Below are 21684 nucleotides of genomic sequence, written 5' to 3' on the forward strand. Positions count from 1 at the left end.
CCTTTCACTTTCAAGCTCTCAGCTGATGAATGTGTGAAAACTGTCAGATATCAACATGAAAGTTTGTAAGCTTATAAAGTATATGTCACTTATTATCATTGCAAGTAAGCCATGTCTCTAAAACAGAAGGGTTCAATTTAAAAAAGTAACAAATGTGGAAACAAAGTTACAAGTTTCAAATTTTGAAAGTTTTGAAGTAGTTCTGAGAAATGGTGTTCACTGTACAAGTTTTTGATTGATGTTAGTAGAAAGGTTATATTATTGTTCACTAGCATGGTAAATATCAGTATTCTGTGTGCATTAGATCCAAGGATAGATTAAATTGTGAAAACTGATGTATCACTGAAAAAAATTCTGCCATTTCTTACTGGAGGTGCTGCATTATCATCGTCATCTACACTTTCTCATTCGGACAAAAAACCATCATCACTTGAATAAGTGTCAACATATTCCGTGATATCATCGTCACCTAAATGAACTCTCTTCACCATGTCGCACACGATAAATAACTAGGACTAGGCCTAACCTAAATGAACTATATCCGACTATATCTAACTCTTCACTAACAATATGCACATAATTACAAAAGAAAACTATTTACATAATGATCTAGCAAGTAAACTAAATATTATGCCTATGATACTGCTTAATTTCACTATATAATCAGTATCATCAACAAAAACAGAGAGAAATGCTCACATGTTTGCTGCCAACAATGACGTAAACAAGACACCGAACTCTCATGAGCACATGTTTTGGATCGTTACCTTGAAAGCATAAGGGTTAATTAACCACTCAACGTAGAGTACCGTACACCGCACGCAAACTCCCCAACGCTTTCTGTTGCGGAGTGGCATACATTGCACGCAGGCTCCCCAACGCTCTCTGTCGCGGAGTGACGTACATTGCACGCAGGCTCCCCAACGCTCTCTGTCGCGGAATGACGTACATTGCACGCAGACTCCCCAACGCTCTCTGTTGCGGAGTGACGTACATTGCATGCGCATAGCAGCTTCTGATTTGTGCTTCTATCTAGCGAATACTTCTTAAACTATTACAAATGTAGTAAGTAAGATATATCGATAGACAAGTCATCGATCCTTCATTTGATGCGTATATCTATTGAGTTTTTATCGATTACATATGATGTAATGCATCTGAAAACCAACAAGTTGTGTTGTTGACATCATGGCAGCTAAACGTTTTCTTGCTATTGTGAATTCAAAAATTAACAATGTTTTACCGAATGATGAGACAGAAAGTTTAGTTTCGTTAAACATGGACTAGAATATAGAATTTGAGTGTGAAAGTAGTGATTGTCACATTGATGTTTTTAATATACGGGAAAATATGTAATGTTATTGATGCTAGGTTTGTGTGAGAAGACGGATAATTACAGAGGGCAAAGGAAAATGTTTGCAGCAAATTATGTGTCTCAGAATGCTACAAAGAACTGCTTATGTCCTGTGTGAAAAATTACACTTGTTTTTTTACTGTCAAGTTCATAAAGATGATAGTAGAATACGGTACCCATGCGGTCACACGGTATGTTATTTCCGTTCCGATTGAGGGTAAATGAATGTATACCACAGGAAATGTATATAGTTTTTGCACTGTGTATGTTAATGAGCATAGTTGATGGTTATGAATTTCATGTTTTTGGTCCGTATTGAACTGAGAATAATATATAAGTAATAATAATAACAACGTAAACGTTTCCACCTTTTCAATACTACAATATATTCACAAAATTACAAATTACATGGTACTAGTTTCGACCCATCTAGGGGTCATCATCAGCCGTATTGGAGCAAAGATCATTTGTGGCGAAATCCTAAGAAAATGTTATTTTAAAGAATAACAAGTGAAATGAGATGTTATGGTAATAGTTAATAATACAAGGAATATACATACTAAGAGGTTTTTAACAAAGAATAAAGTATAAATGGGGTGTTGTAAAAATTATAATCATGGAAATCAGTAAGTTCTTGTATTGAAATGAAATATGGGCCCTTTACTCAACATAATGGAAAATTACTACATACACCTAGACCAATACTTTAATGCCAGTCACAATCTCAATGAAATCTCAGAGAAACCCAACATACTCTTCAATCTATTTATCACTTTCCAAGACAGTTACACTTTCTCCCGCACCCTTCAGCCCCACCTTAAGCCCTCTTCCTAAGCCATATTTCATTTCAATACAAGAACTTACTGATTTCCATGATTATAATTTTTACAACACCCCATTTATACTTTATTCTTTGTTAAAAACCTCTTAGTATGTATATTCCTTGTATTATTAACTATTACCATAACATCTCATTTCACTTGTTATTCTTTAAAATAACATTTTCTTAGGATTTCGCCACAAATGATCTTTGCTCCAATACGGCTGATGATGACCCCTAGATGGGTCGAAACTAGTACCGTGTAATTTGTAATTTTGTGAATATATTGTAGTATTGAAAAGGTGGAAATGTTTACGTTGTTATTATTATTACTTATATATTAATGAGCATAGTACAAAAACCTATATTGAGATCTTATTTCTCAAAAAATCCAGATACTAGCTAATCCTATATTTGGTTTAGCCATATCGCTTGTTCCATTTGAAGCTCAGAAGTTTCCTCCACTTCATTGACCTTAGATAATTCCAGTAAATTATGCTGTTTGTGTGTTTATGCACTGTCCATGGCTAAATGGTTAGCGTGCTGGCCTTTGGTCACAGGGGTCCCGGGTTCGATTCCCGGCAGGGTCAGGAATTTTAACCTTAAATGGTTAATTTCGCTGGCATGGGGGCTGGGTGTAAATGTTGTCTTCATCATCATTTCATCCTCATCACGACGCGCAGATCGCCTATGAGCGTCAAATCAAAAGACCTGCATCTGGCGACCTGAACTTGGCCTTGGACACTCCCGACACTAAAAGCCGTACGCCATTTCCATTTCAATAACATACTGAACATTTTGGTAAAATTCATTGAACCACTTGTCATTAACATCCGATTAACTAAAAGCCTGTGCTCATAGCATGCATAAACTACTGCTTCACCATTAATGCTCAGACACCTGTAGGTACTGGCTTAACTGAAGCTGCTGTCAGTGTAATGTAAGTCTGCCCTTCACCACTATTACAGCCTGTACCCTACTTCATAATTCACTATTAATTACTGCTATAAATATTGAACTGGCAAGTTCAGCTAATATTTCAACTCTAAGAGGAAACATACGGTCGCAAAAGCGCGTAATTCAAATTCCGGATAAACACATCTAAAACTCGCGTCTGAAGATGTTTGACGCTTGGCTGGGGTTAAATCAAGGCTGCTGACCAACTATTTGATTAAATTCACTTACATTTTAATAAACAACTCAATTATATCCTTCACTTCATGAACAGTTGTCATGAAAATTCCAGGTTGTTGCCGGAGGCAACATAGCATAGGATTACAGTATAACTCCCATTTTGCGTGACCTCGATTTAACGTAAACCCGCATTTAACAGAAGAAATTTCCAGTCCTGAAAATTCTTCCATAAGAACAGTGCAATTTTATATTTGATTTAACGTAATTCACAATAGGGCAAAACCTGATTTAGCGTAGGAAATGTTAAAATTCTCAAATATTTCTATTCATTTTGGTTATGGGGCATTAAGAACCTATGAAAAAGACTTCATAAGCTTGCTAAGGATGATTCAAGGCAGAAGGGGAATTTAGAACGCAGGCACTTAGGGCTAAAGTGAGATGTCAGACTCTGATACACATCCGACCATGGCCGCTGTAGCAGAAGAGAGCCCCCGTTTTGATAACAATCTTATTATAACTTCCAAAAATTCCTATATTAATCTGTGCAGTATCCTTCGGTTACGATGAGAACCCTTTTACTGATTCATCTGTCATTACGATCAAATTTGGGTGTGATAGTTTTTATCCATTACCAATATTCATACGCCCTACTCCAGCGTTTATTTTGAATGCGACTGATAATCTTCCGTATCGATTTCTTGTTACGCGCGAGCGAGTCGATCTTGAGCGAGCCTGAGGTGTCCTCATAACTCCGACTCATGTAAACAAACATTAAAATAATATATTTTCGCAATAAGTGCAATGCCAGCAGTTGTTTACTCCTTAGAAATAAAGGCTGAAGTAAACAATTGCTTAATTTTAATGCTATGTACTGAAATAAAATATGAATGTGATAATTCTCCTTCTCAAGATACAGCGGTGTGCATAACTAATTTCAGATGTTAGGTTATGCATTTTCGCGCCTTGTTAAATTTCAGAAAGGGTGTTCCCGTGTAAATTTATAGTGAAAAAGTTATCATTATTCTACAGGGAACTTGAAATTCGTTTTCATAATATGTGCACAGTAAACCTAGGTTAGGTGACGTCGTTTGACGTAAGAAAATGGAAATGTTTGCCACAAGCCTCTGGAGTGATGCTATTACAATTTTTAAGAATAAAACTGAATATGTGTGTTCAGACTATTGGAATTACAAAATACGAGCTAATGAGTAAGCCGCTGTTTGGAAAACATCTGCAAAAATGTTTAAACAAACCAATTGCTGTTTCATATCAGTTTTAGTGATTTTTTTTAAATTTGATAGCATTCCTGACTTTTTTGGAAAATCATGTGTAACGTTATAGAACAACCTTAAACCGAAGCGGTTTCACATTCACCAACCAAAATCTTTCAAAATGAAGCACAAACCGTAACTACAGTACAGTGTGTAGGGTAGATATCTCCTTGTTTTATTGCTGTCACTATGTAAATAATGTATGATGGTACAATTTATGTTAATGCAGGCAAAGATCTTTGGAAAAGGTGTGCTTTATACTGAAACCTCGATTTAAGGTAAACCCCCATTTAAGGTTAAAAAAATCAGGTCCCTGTAAAAACGTTAAGTAGGGGTTCTACTGTACTTGTTTTAGTTTGTCTTTGTCTCCTCTTTCTTTGGTCTCCCTTTCCCCCCAGTCCTGTTATTGTGTTTGTACTATTATGTGTTCTTTTTCTTGTTCCTTTCCAATACTGAAACAAAGTAAATTAGTACTGTTTATGGAATGAGCATTTCGTGTGAAAGCTGACATTGGTGTTAAAGAGGGGATTGGTTTCTGATTTCAGAGCACAAGTTTAATTTCACACTGGCCAACTGTTCATTAAGTCTTCTAAATAGGAGAAGGGAGATCCTCGTTGTCACGCTTACTCAGTTCCTCGCAAGTATAGAAACCAGACCATCGGCACAAGCCTTCAAGGTGTCGGCCAGAACCGAGAGCTTCGTTATAGAAGGTGCGAGCCTGGAGAACGACCTCGTACCCATGGCAACTGCGGACAACATACATACAGGTAAGAGAATGTGTGTCTGTTTTTGGTGTGTTTTCCTTTGCGTTTAGTGGAGAGCCATGAATTTTACCAGAGTTGTAAAAGAAATATGAGATAGTAAAGTACAAAGTAAGTTATATGCAACCAAGCAAGTGGCCGCAGGGTTTGTGTCATGTAGCTATCAGTTTGCATTCAGGAGATAGTAGGTTCAAACCCCATTGTTGGCAGCCTTGACGATGGCATTCCATGGTTACTTACTTTAGCTGTAATTGTCGTATAACAAGAAAACGAGCCATTCATAAACCTTGCTACTAATTAAACTACCAACATGCAAATGACGCAATCGGTACGCAGCACACTTCTCACTTGTAGAATGAACAGAGTGGGTGGAAAAATACCACCTTCCAGATTTCTGTAAGCTGGGAGCACTGTACCAACCTTGCTGCAAATAATACCTGCACCCCAAAGTTTCACTGTCAAATTTTGAAAAAATTTCCTGTGATTATTCACAGGATATACTGTATATTTATCACCCACCTGGTGGCCATGATCATTAAGGCGTTGAAATCTAAATGGTTTGACACCATAGTTAACCAGTTCAAGTCTCGTTGGTTGAAAAAAAATTCACCATCAGAACGTTGGCTGGCAGGGTAGGGGAGATGGTGGTGTACAATTTCTAATCACTAGATTGTGTGCCAAAATACTGGATTAAATTCCAAACTTCTCTGCAGTGCTCATATGGAGTCAGGGCATGTGACACTGTTGATGGTGATTCGTCCATTGGATGGAGACGTTAAGCCTTGAGCAGACCCCTTGGTGCTATTCAACAGGAGTAGGCTATGTGCCGGCACCGGGTTTCACCCTCTCCCTTCTTAATATCGTACATCACATCATTCCTTTCATCTCATTAACTCCCGTGGTGAAGTTGATGTCAGGAAGGGCATCCGGTCACAAAAACCCGCCGCGACAGATTCATCTCGCCTCATACCCAACTCCATTGAGAAACGGGACAAGGGTTGGACAAGCAAGCACTGTACATTTATCCCTGCTCATTTGGCAAACACTCCAAAACTCAGCCTACTTATTTAAACGACAGTATCAACAAGGAAATCTTCACATATCACATTACTCCCCTTTGAGTTGTGAACTCCCTTTCATTGTTCTTATTTCACTTGTTACTGTGGAAAGTGTTCTACTTTAAAAATATTCAAACTTGTTATTTTATGTATCTTTTTTTCAGGAAGTACGTGCTCAAATTTTCTTTCCATTGATTTTGAAAAGAATCCTTCAAATGTAGAAGCAGATTTTGGTTTGTCAGTTAATTTGGAGCCAGTTGAAATTGTATATCACGAGGTAGGTTTGCTCATACAATGTAATAAAATGTAATTAGCATTGAGTGACATTTCTGCTAGAGTATACAAGTCTATTAAGTAATTCTTGTCTCTGTTCCTTTTACAAGCATGCTGTATCAGAAATTATAAATTTCTTTCAAACACGATCCATGGCCATTCAAGATGTGCTGGAAGTTTCAAAGAAAAATTTGGTCGATGCTGTTGAAGTTGGTAAAGGCCTGGTGGAATATGCTATCGCTCGGCACAAAACAATCAACATCAATATGGACTTGAAAGGTCCATTCTTCGTCATTCCAGAACTCGGTTCCATGCAAAAGTAAGTTTGTCTCTTTTCTTTAGTTTCTAATATGACAACCATCGTTATATTAATTTTAAGTTGAATTACTTTTTATTTATATTAAGTTCATATATAGAAACATTCACCACATCTGGGAAACTTCTTCTAGTGCCGTATCATATTAGCAATCATTCTGGCTATTTTAGTTTTGTTGATGGTTGCATAGAATAACAAAATAGTTGTTTGACCAAACCACTGTCGCAGATTGTCCAGGCAAGACGTGCAGGTTCTCCCAGGACCTCTCTTCTCCTCGATCTTCCCTTGTATAATTATTTGGAGGAGGATGTAAAGTTTCCAGGTGCCAAAGTAAGAGAGTTTCTTGATCTTAACAGCCCTACACACTTCTTTTCCTTTACACATGTTGATCAACACCTTCTTCATTGCATATTCTGTCTACCCAGCTGATATGAAGAATGCGATCGTAGATCCACATTTCAAACACTTCTCACTGTGGCTATCATCAGAGTCCAGGACTCTACTCCATACACCACAGTGGAGAACACATAGCACTGTGCTATCCTAGTCCGAAGCTGTAATGGTTGTTCTCTGTTACGGAGTACTTGACGGAGACTTGTAAGTGGCCTTGTCAGTGTTGTACGTTGGTCCCAGTGCTCATTGACGACACTGTCTAGGTACATGAACCCTCTGTATCGGAGCTCCCTTAACCCACAGACAGGGATCTACGACAGGACTCTTGCTCACAATCATGTATTTGATCTTCTTTAAGTTCAAGTTTAGACCAAAGTTTTCAGGAAAATGGAGTTGGAAAATTATGATAATGAATTTTTTTTTACAATGTGCCGTACATCGCACCGACATGGATAGGTCTTATGGCGGCGATGAGATAGGCTAGGAATGGGAAAGAACCAACCGTGGCCTTAATTAAGGTACAGGCCCAGCATTTTCCTGGTGTGAAAATGGGAAACCACAGAAAACCATCCTTGGAGGCTGCCAACAGTTGGAGTCCAAAGCCACTATCTCCCAATGCAAGCTCAACGCATGGCCACTTGCTCGGTGAAACATGAAAAGGAACACCTAATAGGGTAGAGGGAGCGACAGAAATTGGAGACAAGGACAGTCTCTTCGTACACTAATCACCTCCATCATTGGTATACAATTTCTGATCACTAGATTGCATGCCTAAAGCCTGGATTCACTTCCAAACCTCTCAGCAGTTGATGGTGAATCGTCTTGTTTAGCCAGCGTTGAGCAAGCCCTTTGGCATTATTCAACAGGAGTAGACTAGACCTTATTGTCTCACACCCAAGACGTGCAGGCCCTTGAGTGCATCAGAAGGAAGGCCTTCACCGGCAGAGTCAAATGCGTCCTCGAGACACTCATGGCACTAAGAGACCACTACTGCTACCACCATTGCTAATCACAGGAAACACTGAACCAATTTTCAGAACATCATCGGATTCTATCAAGTCAAATGTCCTAGGTCGACTAATGAGAACGGAAGAAACGCATAGCAGTTATTTCTTCTTCTTCTTCTTCTTCTTCTTCTTCTTCTTCTTCTTCTTCTTTGCTGGGCTGAGTAGTCAGAGAGTGGTGTGCCAGTCTTTTGAGCCCATCTTGGCAGGTCCGATCCTGACTCAGTCTGGGGGTTTTTGAAGATGTTCAAGTACATCAGCTTCATGTCTGTAGGTTTACTGGCACATTAAAGAACTCCCGAGTGACAAAATTCTGGTACTTCGGCGTCTCCAAAAATGGTAAAAGTACTTAGTGGGATGTAAAATAAATAACCACCACCTCCTCCGCGTCTTCCTCCTTCTTCTTCTTTATCGCAAATGGGTAACTTGGAATTATGCAGAATCAACATTTTTTTAGCCTTTCTTTTAGTCCAGTTTTCTTCTGTATGCAACGAGTGAGTGTGTTTTTAATGCATTGACTATGTATGTTGGTGAGCCTTCCTCTCATCTTCCTCGAAACCCCTGTGTGAGTGATCTTTCTGATTTCATTTTGGTCATATAGATTTGATGATCCTAGTTCCTTCAGATCTTTTTCTCTGTCTGTTTGTACCAAGTCGGACAGGTAGGCTTGTTCTTTAAAAATGTGTGGATTTTGTGAGTCGGTCTGTTTGAATCCATTCTTTCTAAGTGTTCCATGGATTGGGTTTTTCACATGCGCATTGTGTCTGTGATTTTGGAAATGTTTTTATATATTTCTGTATTAGGCATTCGATCATGATCTCCATCTTTGGTGCTTATATAGTACAGTGTATATATAAATTTATTATTCACAAGAAAAATTTTTATTTCTATAAAATATAAAGTCATGTCTTAAAGGAGAAAAAAAATCATCCAGCTCTTTACCAGTTGGTAGTGTCCCAAGAATGAATGTGACATTCCTACACTGTAGAGCTATGCTAATGTGCTGAATAAGAAAAGTAGTCGATCAGATATTGGTGGAAATCTGAGCAATACGTTGGCCAACCTTTTGATAAAATTGAGGCCATCATTGCCTCAGGTACCACTGGATTCAGTGAGTATGGGTACAAAGAAGAATTTGTGCAGCAAATCACTGTATTTTCTTCTTTTAGTATTTTCCCTATTTGCGACTGCACCTCCAGCACTGATTGAGGAAAGAGGAAGATTGGACTGGGCAAATGTGTCAGCACAGGTAAAATCCCACAGGAGAGATCTACCCCTCTTCTACGGCACAAGCGTCATTCCGCCTGGCCATTTACCGCCTGAATGGCAGCAGTCAGTAGGCTCTTGTATAGAAGGAACTTCTCCTGAAGCCAGAGCCCACAAGATGACGTCATTTATTGTAGAGTTTATAATAGGAATTAATTGAGGAATGTTCCACCGTTCAACACAATATATAATACATAATATTTATTGAGTGAAAACCGGTTTTGATTCCCTTGGAATCATCATCAGTTCACAGTAAATAAATCAAAGGATCTTAACATTAATCAATATGAAATCTGCCTTTAAATATATTTGCAATATTGTTGATATGGATTATATGACATAAAACACATTGATATTTACAGGATGTCGTAGGATCCAGGTCACAGATAACTGCAGTGCGTTTGTACAGTGTTGAACAGAGCTTTAAGATAATGCATAAAATCTGAATCGAAGTTGAAAATAAATGGCTTCCACTGAAATAATTTTTCTTCCTCTGCAGAGGTGGCAGCATATTGGTGTGCGACCTGGGTCGCGTGATCGTGAGAAGTGATCTTCAGCAGGGGACTGCTGGTCTAGAAGATGCGACACAGATGGAGCTGGAAGAGAGATTGTACGACAGGTTACACCTAGAGTTCTCCGAGATGCAACTCCTGTTCTGTGACTCAGGTGACTGTTTGTTAATGTTAATTTCTTGGTGAATTGCATAGAAAACAGATGGCGAGCAATAGCTTACCATGGAAGCACTACTGGATAGATTACACATAAAATAAACATGGGTCCAAAATTTTCTCAGTGTAGGTAAATAGTGACAACCTTGGATGACAAGTAGACGCTCTTGTGAGGCAGAGGGAGGAGGGAGATTGGTGATATAAGGAAATGGGAAGAAAGGAGAGGTTATCTAGATGGAGAGACAGCAGAAGTTTACCGCACTATTTAGGGGATGCGGGCAACAGATTGCCCATTACTAGACTCCCCGGTAAGCTATAGCATAGCTATAACATAACATAACTATGCTGGGCCTAAATTACTATCAAAGGGTAGGAAAGGGTCCACCTATTCAATTCCATTAGCTTGTATGTAAGAGAGGTAACTTAGAGGGTCCACCTTTTCAATACAAAACGAATGTTATAATGGTTAATTTACAACATTTTACTTGGGACTAGTTTCAATGCTGTTGTGCGTCATCTTCAGCCAAAACATGAAAACAGCGATGGGTACATAAATACCTATATAATACACAAAAGATTAAAATATTATGCTTAAATGTGATTAAAATGGGGAATATAATGAAATAGTAAATTGTGTTTCAGTCACAAGTTCAGAACTTGACAGTCATTATCGGAATAATACATGAAATGGAAAGTGAATTAAAATAGCAATTTGATTATACAATCACAAATTAAGAACTTAACCATCATAGTTTGTAACAGCACATATAACACTTTAAAACTTAATTTGAACTTGGTTGTCTAGGGTTCGACTTCGATTAAATAATATAACTTTTGAACTAGAAGTATATTGAATACAGTTGAACCTCGATAATTCGGTTAATTCAAAATCTCACCTAATTCGGAGCAGCTCTCGTTCCCGGAATCATGAGGTACGGTTTTGCATGTTATTTAAATTCTTTAATTCAAAATACGGATAATTCGTAATTCGAAGAACAATGTCGGTCCCGTTACCGAAATTCAGACTTTTAATTTGAAACTGCCTTTACATTTTGAAAAAAGTAGTATTTTACAGAGTAACTTAAATTCAAAATTTCTCCGTGTCATGAAAGAACACGTCTTCCAGAACGTGCAGGGGTAACTTTGTGCACTGTCACCAACTACAGTCTCTACTGTATTTGCTTTCACCTACTTCGGCGTGTCTACAGTGTGGTTCATATCTGCTATGTTCGAGCAGAATCGTAATTATTTTGTATTCAGCGTTTTAAGGAATGCCACAATATCACGTAGGCCTAACAGGCAGTGTGCAGAGAGGTAGAATCCGCGAACACTGGCGATGTTGACAGTTGGCAAAATACGTGGCTTATAGCCTATAATTAATTCGTACGCACCAAACAATATTGTCAATGCTGATGAAACTGCATTGTTTGTTTGTTTTATATTTTTTAATGCTGAGGCCAAACAGACTTACGGTTTTAAAGGAGATAATTGCCAGCCAGGAAATGTACTGTGTTGGTGTACAGTGCACACGGAAGCGAGAGACTTCCTTCCCCTGTCATAGGAAAGTTCGAAAAGCCATGTCTTAAGGGCGTCGGGCACTTTCCATGCGAGTACAAGGCATCTAAAAATGCAGAGAGTACAGTAATCAGAAAGATAAAGCATTTGCACAGTGGAGCCAGTATAATTTTTCCTCGTCTTTGAATCGTGTTTTTCTTCCTTTCGTTGCGTGAGGTTATGTTTGCCATTGTTTTATACAAGTGCATTTATTTGACTAATGTAAATGCACCTCGTTGGATAAATTTCTGAAATAGTGTTTTCCATAGCATTTGAAGTTTAAACTGAGAATCAAGGTGATTGCAATCATTAATGGGCCTTAGAAGTGTCATGGCAGGAAATTGTACAAGTATAGTCACTGTAAAGTGTTGTTGTAATGTGGACGGAAGTGGATGGAAGTGAGAGACCTTCTCCTCTCGTCATAGGAAAGTTTGATAAGCCGCGATGTTTTAAGGGCATTGGGTTCTTTCCGTGCAAGCACAAGGCATCTAAAATACATACAGTACAATAATCCAATTTTAATTTCGTGTGGCTATTTCTAGCCGAGTGCAGCCCTTGTAAGGCAGACCCTCCGATGAGGGTGGGCGGCATCTGCCATCTGTAGGTAACTGCGTGTTGTTGTGGTGGAGGATAGTGTTATGTGTGGTGTGTGAGTTGCAGGGATGTTGCGGACAGCACAAACACCCAGCCCCCGGGCCATTGGAATTAACCAATGAAGGTTAAAATCCCCGACCTGGCCGGGAATCGAACCCGGGACCCTCTGAACCGAAGGCCAGTACGCTGACCATTCAGCCAACGAGTCGGACAATAATCCAATGAATAAAACACTTGCACAGGGGAGCCAGTATAGATTTCTCCTCATGTTTTCTTTCTTTTGATTTCATTGTGTGAGGTTATGTTTGCCAGTGAGTTATCCAAGTACATTATTTGAATACTGTAAATGCACCTTGTTGGATACATTTTGGAAATAGTTTTTTTACATGGCATTTGAGAGCTTTAAATTGTGAATCAAGGTTAATTGCATGCAGTAACGGTCTTAGAATATATTGAGACACCACAAGGGTTGGCATTTCCAAAGTACATGTTGGCGGTTAATTTGAAATCACGTAATTTGAAGTCCAATTTTTGCGTCCCAACGACTTTGAATTAACGAGGTTTTACTGTATATTCATTGAATAAAAAGGTTTATTGCTTTTTAACCAAAAGTACAATATTCAATTTGCATAAGATGTTCCTCTGAGAGCTTTGAAATCAGTGTTACATCAGGCTGTTGCCTGTAGTCTAATGTTTAATGTTGTAACATAACGTGTGAGGGGGAAACCATGTTATGAACCAAGGTTCTTAAGAAGTTCGCGGCATATGTTGTGATGCGTGGTGAAGAAGAAACTGAGCTCAGAACTATAACATTGCATCAACGTAAAGAATAATGAAACACTCGTATTTCCGCCTCTAAAATTTCACATATCAGTCATATGATTTAATTCTCCACGGCTTCAAGCGTACATGGATTTTTCTTGTATGCTTTGTGCTCTAACATTCCCCACAAATAAGTCTAGGGTGTTCATTAGAGCACACACATACAATCTCTCTCTCTCTGTAGGGCCACCCAAGCCGGACATGTCTGAGGTGATGATCCGGACTAAGAGTGATATCCTGGTCCTCCAAGTTGGGGGTTATGCGTAAGGTTAACTCCTCTACATCGTAAAAAGACAAATGTTACGGATACCTTAAGACGTACTACAAGAAAAGCAGATAAATTGGTGACAACCCAGCGAGAAAGACAGCTTAAGAGAAGGAAAAATTATATCATAGTAACAACATGGAATATAGGAATGAACTGAATAATAATAATAATAATAATAATAATAATAATAATAATAATAATAATAATAATAATCATCATCATCATCATCATCATCATATGCTTCAGCTACCGTGTGCAGACATTTTAAGTTGATGTCATCTGGCTGTCTGCTCGTCAATTATGACATTCCGTTTTACGCTAGGCCTACTAGATGGCAGATCGAGTAAACCGAAACTCTCTTGGGCGTCTATGGCTGAGATTTAATTAATTAATTTTATCGGGTAAACACCAAATGTGTTACCAGAGATCTTTTACATCCCAACATCGTAGGACATGGAGTGTCGAATAGACTTTTTTCCACCCTTCAAATATCCGACTACCTCTGCCAGGTTTGAACCCGCTATCTGGGATTCGGAGGCCGACACTCTACCACTGATCCACAGAGACAGCTATGAACTGGGTAGATTGGAGGAGAAGAAGGCAGTAATAGCACAGGATTCCTCATACAAAAGTCTGTAAAGCAAAGCGTGATCAGCTTTACTGCAATCACAATAGAGAAGAGGAAAACATCAGTGATGATGGGGAAGAAAGAGAATCGAATGAAGAGTTAATAGAGTAGCCAGATTTAGAAGAGGTCAGGATAGCAATTAAAGCATTAAAGAACAACAAAGCCCCAGACCTTAGAAAGATGGGCGTTAAGTGATGGGAAGGAAAGCTGTGGACCGAGACGAATAGAGGCAGGTGATTAAGGAGGCCATGTACTGTAACGGGGACCAGTAAGTAAGTAGAAGACTTCCTCGTGAACAGTCGAGATTTTCTTCCGAAGACACAGAGCAAAGTTTTCTGTGAAACATAGAGTTTCACCTTGTTTTCTTGACACGGCATAAGCCCATGTCATGTCTACAAGTGCAGGCCATGAAAGTGTTTATGAGCATTAGAGGGTTGATCATACTGATAAATAATTTGGAAAAAAATTGATATCTCGCACCATTGTCATTTTATTAACTGTTGAAATTCGCTAATTAGATCCCTTCAGGGGCAAATTCAAATGGGCTTTGTGAGGCGGTGTTGCTTAATCTTCACATGGCTTAAGACTGGCTCGAACCGGGTGAGTTGGCCGTGTGGTTAGGGATGTGCAGCTGTGAGCTCGCATCTGGGAGATGGTAGATTCGAACCCCACTGTCGGCAGCCCTGAAGATGGTTTTCCATGGTTTCCCATGTTCACGCCAGGCAAATGCTGGGGCAGTACCTAAATTAAGGCCACGAACGCTTCTTTCCCACTCCTAGCCCTTTTTTGTCCCATCGTCGCCATGAGACCTGTCTGTGTCGGTGCGACATAAATCGAGAGCACCAATCAAAGAGAAAGCTTCTTCAGAGGAGGGATTTGAACGCAGACCTCTGAGCTGACAGGACTGCACCATAGCAAGCATGCTATGGTGGCAACTGCTGAAGCCCACGGTGTGTTCATAACCAATTGGATCACCAACATTGGTCCTATGAAGGAGATTATTGCTTGGACTGCATAGGAGTCGCTTTCCTTTCATGGATTTTCTTTCCTTGGGACAACAGTATCTTGTATCTTAGTATTTGCTGACCTGGTGTCATACCCTTGTGATCAGTCAGTCTAACTTTCCAACTGGACTGATGTTTTATATTTTCCAATTATTTTGTCAGGTGAGGAGTGGCGGGAGGCGCGGAGACAACAAGACAGTGATTATCATCTGGTGCCCAAGATCCGCTGTCAGGTGGTGTTCTCAAACAGCGTCAAGCCCGAATACAGACAGCTTCCCAGGTAAGACACGAGCAGAATGAGTTAGTGGTTCTCAGAATTTAAAGTAGTGGGATGGCAAAGACATGTAGAATATCCATAAAGTAAACAGAGGATACACATAAAAGAATTTATCTAATTACAGACTAGTGTACAAGCCGCAGAAATGAAGTTCCTACTAACTATGGTACAGAAGACAAAAAGGGACAGGGTAAGGAATAAAAGAATAAGGGAGGAAGCTGGTGTGTACCCATCCCTGAATGAAAAAGTGACAAGGGCCCGTTTGAAATGGTTTGGCCATGTCAAACGAATGGTCGATGGAAGGACAGCAAAACAATGGCTACACACAGTCGTGGCCGGAAAACGACCGGTAGGAAGACCTAGGAAGAGATGGCTGGACCAAGTGAAAGAGGACATAGGAACAAGAGGAGTCAGCTGGGATGTCGTCCTGAGAGAAGAGTGGTACATGAACAAACAGAAATAGAGAAAGCTTGTAAACCACACCCGGGCAACTGGAGTGGAAAATTGATGATGATGATGATGATGATGATGACAGACTAGTGTGAGCTGAGTGGAGAACAGAAAGGAGATACTTCCATACTTCAAAGTCACAGAACTCTTCTTCTTTCACTTCAATAACCTCAATATTTTGCATCATAAAGTTACTGAACTTTCAAAAATATACTCCTCTTTCTAAAGGACTTCATTTTGTTGTTCTTCACAGCCTGATGAACAGATGTTGGATCAAATCCAGCTTTAGTCAGTGTTTAACTGTGCATTCCCTTTTTTCTTTCATAAAAAAATAATTAAAAACTCTGTGACAGCAAAATGTGAAAGCAAATTAGTCAGGAGGTGACCTCTTTCCACTTTTCAAACATTGGCAGAAAATTCGCAGAGTTGCAAGCATACACTTGACCATTCTGATAGTTCAGTCTTTCTTCTGCTGTGATTTTTTTTTTTTTTTTTTTTTTTTCCGTGAAGAGAATTTGTCAATGTCTACCTTTCACGTATCTCTTCAGTGTTAAATCAAGAAACGTAAATTTCCATCTGTTTGATACTATGTATTTTGTTGTATACAAGGAACTTGGTATACAGTGACACAACATAAAGTTTATTGTTTCATTGATTTGATACAATATATATATATATAAGAAATAAAACTGAATTCTTCTTGAAACTTGTTTGAATGCACGCAGTTAATGTTGAAATTAAATCTTGAATTGAATGTCTGTTGCATATGTACAATTATACAATACGAGAGTTCTATATACACTTAGTTCTATCTTGAGGAGATAGTCTGTTTCACTAATAAATTGTCCTGATAGTCGAAAACTATCTTCTGTGAAATTACAAGCGTAACTTGTAGACAGAGGCAGAATGCTGATACTAGGTTTATACTTGCAAGGAACTTGCATTAATTTATTCAAATAGCAGAATGCTAAGGTGGACGTCGGAGCACTGGTAAGGACTAAAGGGAGTAGCAGAATGCTACACTCGGGGCTCGACGTGGCTACGGGGATCAGGATAATGAGGCAGTGTTCAGAGATGACACCTCACGGCCAGCAATTTGTCCGCCTGTTCAAAACACGTTTTTAAGAGGAATGCCTCCGTGTCTGACTTGCGGTGTGGTCTGGTGGTCGAACATTGGGGTAGTCCTGGAGAGGCTCAGAACGAAGCTCCTTATATATCGCTGGCTGACGTCATCAGTGAGCGTGCCAGGTGCAGTGAAGATACCTCGTAGTGCTAGATACTTCGGTGCTGCGGTGGGTTGCAGAGCTTGTAGGCGCAGAGCTTGCGATGCGGAGGACACACACAACATATTTGGTTTAAGCAAATTATTTATTTGTAGGACGTGTTTCATTCCTTAGGAACATCTTCAGCTACATTACACTGCATAGGTGAAATTACAGAGAATTTTCTTCTTCTCAAAAAAATCTTTAAAAAGTACCTTGCTATGCTTAAAATGATATTGATTTTAGAAAGACAAAAATAATTAAAATGTGTGTGGAGGGTTGAGTGGGGCGATGAAATGGGAAGGGAAGGGAAGGGAAGGGAAGATGGATCCACTTACATTGTAACCTAATTTAAAACAACTTCTATTCACTTAAAAAATGTTAACATCTGTTTAAGTGAATATTTTTATCATTTTTAAGCATAACAAGGTAATTTTTTAAGATGTTTTTTGAGAAGAAAATTCTCTGTAAGTTCACTTATGCAATGTTACATAGCTGAAGATGTTCCTAAAGAATGAAACATGTTCCTACAAATAATTAATTTGCTTAAAAGCAAATACATACAGCGAAATCTTGTTAGTGCATTCCTCATTAACATGTTTTCCCGCTTAGCATGTCATAAATTCGAAGTCCTGTTTCTCACCGTATAAAATCTATATAAAAATACCTCAAACAAAATACCACCAAAGAAATTGAGGCTATCTCGGTAGATGAACTAATGCGTATGAATGAAAATTTCCTGAGATGAAGCTAGAAATGTGTAGATGCAGGTGGAAGACTTTTTCAACATATTCTGTGACAAGGTGAGAAATTATTTTACTTTGATTATGTATTATTATGTCTCGCGACCCCAAGCTCAGCGAGTTGCCATGTGCTCGTCTGACCAGCTCGCCCATCTACCTGCTGCACTGCGCCGGCCCCCCTTTCAGTGAAAGATCCTGTACTACACACATTCCGTAACAGGGTGCATTTGTAAATACGCCAAAGATACAGAAAATAAAGTGTAATGACTCATTAATTTATATACATACAGACATTTCACCCTACGAAAATTTGTTTGTGTGTGCCTTAAACGATCCATTAGCTCTTAACCACAACTCTGTTCGGCAAAATATGTCAGTAGAAGGTAGGTGGTTCTTTGGAAACTCCTATGCATACTATCTGCAAGCTTCAGCTCAATTCTAACCAGATTCTCCATAGATTAAAATTATATGTGTATTTGTCGTTGCTGAACACACCAGCCATTGTCGACAGGTTGACAGCAACTGTAGTACTTCTGAACCAAATACCAGCTGACTACTGTGTGTTCAAAAACGAGGCTTACTAAGGTGGGGGAGCCCATCTGACAGGTAGCACTGAAGAACTTGCAGCAAGCAGCCATCTGGTTGTTATCTCTTAATATTTTGACATAACTAACTTGCAGGCAGTAATACCTCTGTGAAAATCAGTTACTAGATATCCCGCTCATCCTTAATGCATACAGGACATGGCATGCGTGGGCCAGCTGGTATATATAATAACGAAATAAAATTTGAGAAAACCTCATTTCCACCTACCACTTGCCAGCATCATGCTCATGTTTACCATAGTTTCCTCAAAATTCATTTCGTGATCAAGAAAATAGAGAGCATGCTCTCCTATAGCTTTTTTTAAAAAGAAAGAACATGATAACTCTTTCTTCAACCAGTTCCTAGAAACACCAGCTCAGGGACAAGACAATGCTGATAGCATCAGCTAGCCTCCTACCTGTTATAAAATTACGAACGACCTCCAACTTGTGTGATTTCATCTTCATAAGGCCTACTGTAGAGTGGTTGAAATGTCAACATGCTTAACATACCAATATAGCCTAATATCCTGGAAGAATATCAAAGCTCTTCATTTGACATTGGCATGAAAACCTGCTCCAGAATATCTTATTGTATCATTTAATGGTTCAATACCCAAATTTGTTGTTATTTGCAGAGTTCCTACTAGTCAAAAATTCCCACTGGAATCTTGTTACTTTTACATAAAGCAGCCGCATTGATACAGTTCTCTTTCACTCCCCGCTCGATGTTGATTGTGCATTGACTTAATTTCAAATGTTTCCTTTCCAGCAGCTTGGATTGTAATGTTATTTTGTTGCATATACACAGCAAGGGTGCCATACTAACAAATCATAATAATATCTGTTGATATCTGTAAACTAGGGACAGAACTTATGACATGACTAAGTATATTCCACAAATAATTTCACAAGTGTTCTGGCAGGTTTTGTGGGGTATTCTTACAATGCACAAATATATACAGTATAACCTTGTTAATTCAAAGTTGTTGGGACACAAAAATCGGACTGCGAATTACGTGATTTTGAATTAACCGTCAACTTGTAATTCAGAACTGCCAACCCTTGCCGCATCGCAAAATATTCTAAGACCTATTACTGCATGCAATTAACCTTGATTCACAGTTTAAACCTTTAAAATGTCATGGAAAAACTATCTCCAAAATTTATCCAACAAGGTGCATTAAAGTATTCAAATAATGCTCTAGGATAACTCACTGACGAACATAACATCACGCAATGAAAGAAAAACAAAGCATGTTTCAAAGATGAGGAGAAATCTATGCGCTCGCTCTCATGTTCAAGTGCTTTATTCATTGGATTACTGTACTGTATGCATTTTATATGCCTGTACTTGCACGGAAAGTACCTTATGCCCTTAAAACATCGTGGCTTATCGAACTTTCCTATGACAAGGGGATAAAGTCTCTCGCTTCCGTGTGCATTGCACACTGTACAATGACCCCAACCATTGTACGATTTCCCGGCTGGCACTTTTCTCCTTTAAAACCATGCAGTAAGTCGTTTTGGGATTGGCATTTTAAAAAAATGCAGTTTCATCGACATTGACAATATTGTTCGGTGCATATGAATTGATTATATGAGCCATGCTTTTTCGCCAACTGTCGGCATTGCCTGTGTTCACAGATTCTGCTTCTCCGCACACTGCCTGCTACATGATATTGTGGCATTCCTTAAAACACTGAATACAAAAGAAGTACGATTTCACTCGAACCTAGGTGAAGGTGCGAAAGCTACCCTGCACGTTCTGGAAGATGCGTTCTATCATGACCTGGATAAATTTTGAATTAACGTTACTTTGTGAATGAAATACTTTTTTTTTTTTTTTTTTTTTTTTTTTTAATGTAAAGGCAGTTTTGAATTAAACGTCTGAATTTCGGTAATGGGACTGACAGGGTTCTTCGAATTACAAATTATCCGTATTTCAAATTAAACAATTGAAATAACATGCAAAACCGTACCCCATGTTTCCGAGAACAAGACCTTCTTCGAATTATGCTGGATTTTGAATTAACCAATTTTAAATTATCGAGGTTCTACTGTATGGTTAAAGACAATAAATTAAACTTTTTACATATGTGTTTCAGGCACAAGCTCAATGTTTCTATAGCCAGTCTGAAGTTGAACTTGTCGGACCGTAAGATCGGCATGGTCCTGGACTTCCTGGACAATCTGCCCATGCCTACCCCGAACACAGTACGTGTTTCGGAGACAGACTCTTCTCTGGACAAGTTTGCCACAGCCGATGTTTTCCTCACGGATGTGATTTCACCAGAGCCAAGTAGCAAACAGCTGCTGCAGATCAAGAGGGCTGTTGTCATGGCTGAGATACAGAGGAACAGGAAAAGACCCGACCAGTTTGACAAGGCTGCAGCGAAGATGGCTCTGTTGGAGGGTGACAAGTAAGTACAGCAAGGTACATGTTTCACAGTAGAAACCCTGTACAGTATATCTGTTTTAAAGTTTTACCATTACATATTAAGTAGCATAATTCAGGAATAATTTTGAATGTTGATATAAGGTTTGCTAATTTACTATAAGTCGCACAGACGCAGATAGGTCTTATGGTGACGATGAGACAGGAAACGGCTAGGAGTAGGAAGGAATTGACCGTGGCTTTAATTAAGGTATAGTCTCAGCATTTGCCTGGTATGAAAAGGGGGAAATAAGGTTCATGGGAAATCAGAACATTTCCAAGGAAATTTTGTCCCCAAAAAGTATTTTCATACTAGTCTCAGACTGCACCAGGTTACAAAAAACTAAGCTTAGATCTCTCTATGTGTTCCTATATTAGCTTTCTTTGCTTAATTTCATTCATCACTTATTTGCTCACTTTCCATTATTTACATTAACCTGTAATAGTCCTTTTCTCTTTCTGGTTTGTTCTGTGGTCCTAACTGTCTGCTGCTTGTATAAACCTTGTAAATTTTTATAACTAATGGAAAGGAACAAACAAGTAGCAAATAAAATTATATATAGGGTGCAACACAATACAGCCAGATTTTCAGGACTCATTCCTTGCATGTAGAAAGAAGAAAATATGTTATATGGACATGTGTCTGGAAACGCTTTATTTCCAAGTTAGTATTCATTTTCTACAACTCTACATAGTACATTATTCATGGGAAACAGAGTGGAACAATACGTACCAGTCTACCT

At 38.9% G+C, this 21684-nt stretch overlaps 1 protein-coding gene across 1 annotated transcript in view; it reads left to right on the forward strand.

The window, feature by feature from the left end:
• The window catches only part of LOC136884959 (intermembrane lipid transfer protein VPS13A), a 263969-nt gene that overhangs the window by 37680 nt on the left and 204605 nt on the right, over nt 1-21684 (forward strand). Inside the window, exons 10-15 of the mRNA XM_068230153.1 lie at nt 5125-5346; nt 6563-6675; nt 6782-6990; nt 10150-10316; nt 15351-15468; nt 20613-20927. Of these exons, the coding sequence (XP_068086254.1) occupies nt 5125-5346; nt 6563-6675; nt 6782-6990; nt 10150-10316; nt 15351-15468; nt 20613-20927 (1144 nt within the window). The remainder of the gene's footprint in view (nt 1-5124; nt 5347-6562; nt 6676-6781; nt 6991-10149; nt 10317-15350; nt 15469-20612; nt 20928-21684) is intronic.

This window comes from Anabrus simplex, chromosome 13, assembly GCF_040414725.1.
Source record: "Anabrus simplex isolate iqAnaSimp1 chromosome 13, ASM4041472v1, whole genome shotgun sequence".
NCBI classification, from domain to species: Eukaryota; Metazoa; Arthropoda; class Insecta; order Orthoptera; family Tettigoniidae; genus Anabrus; species Anabrus simplex.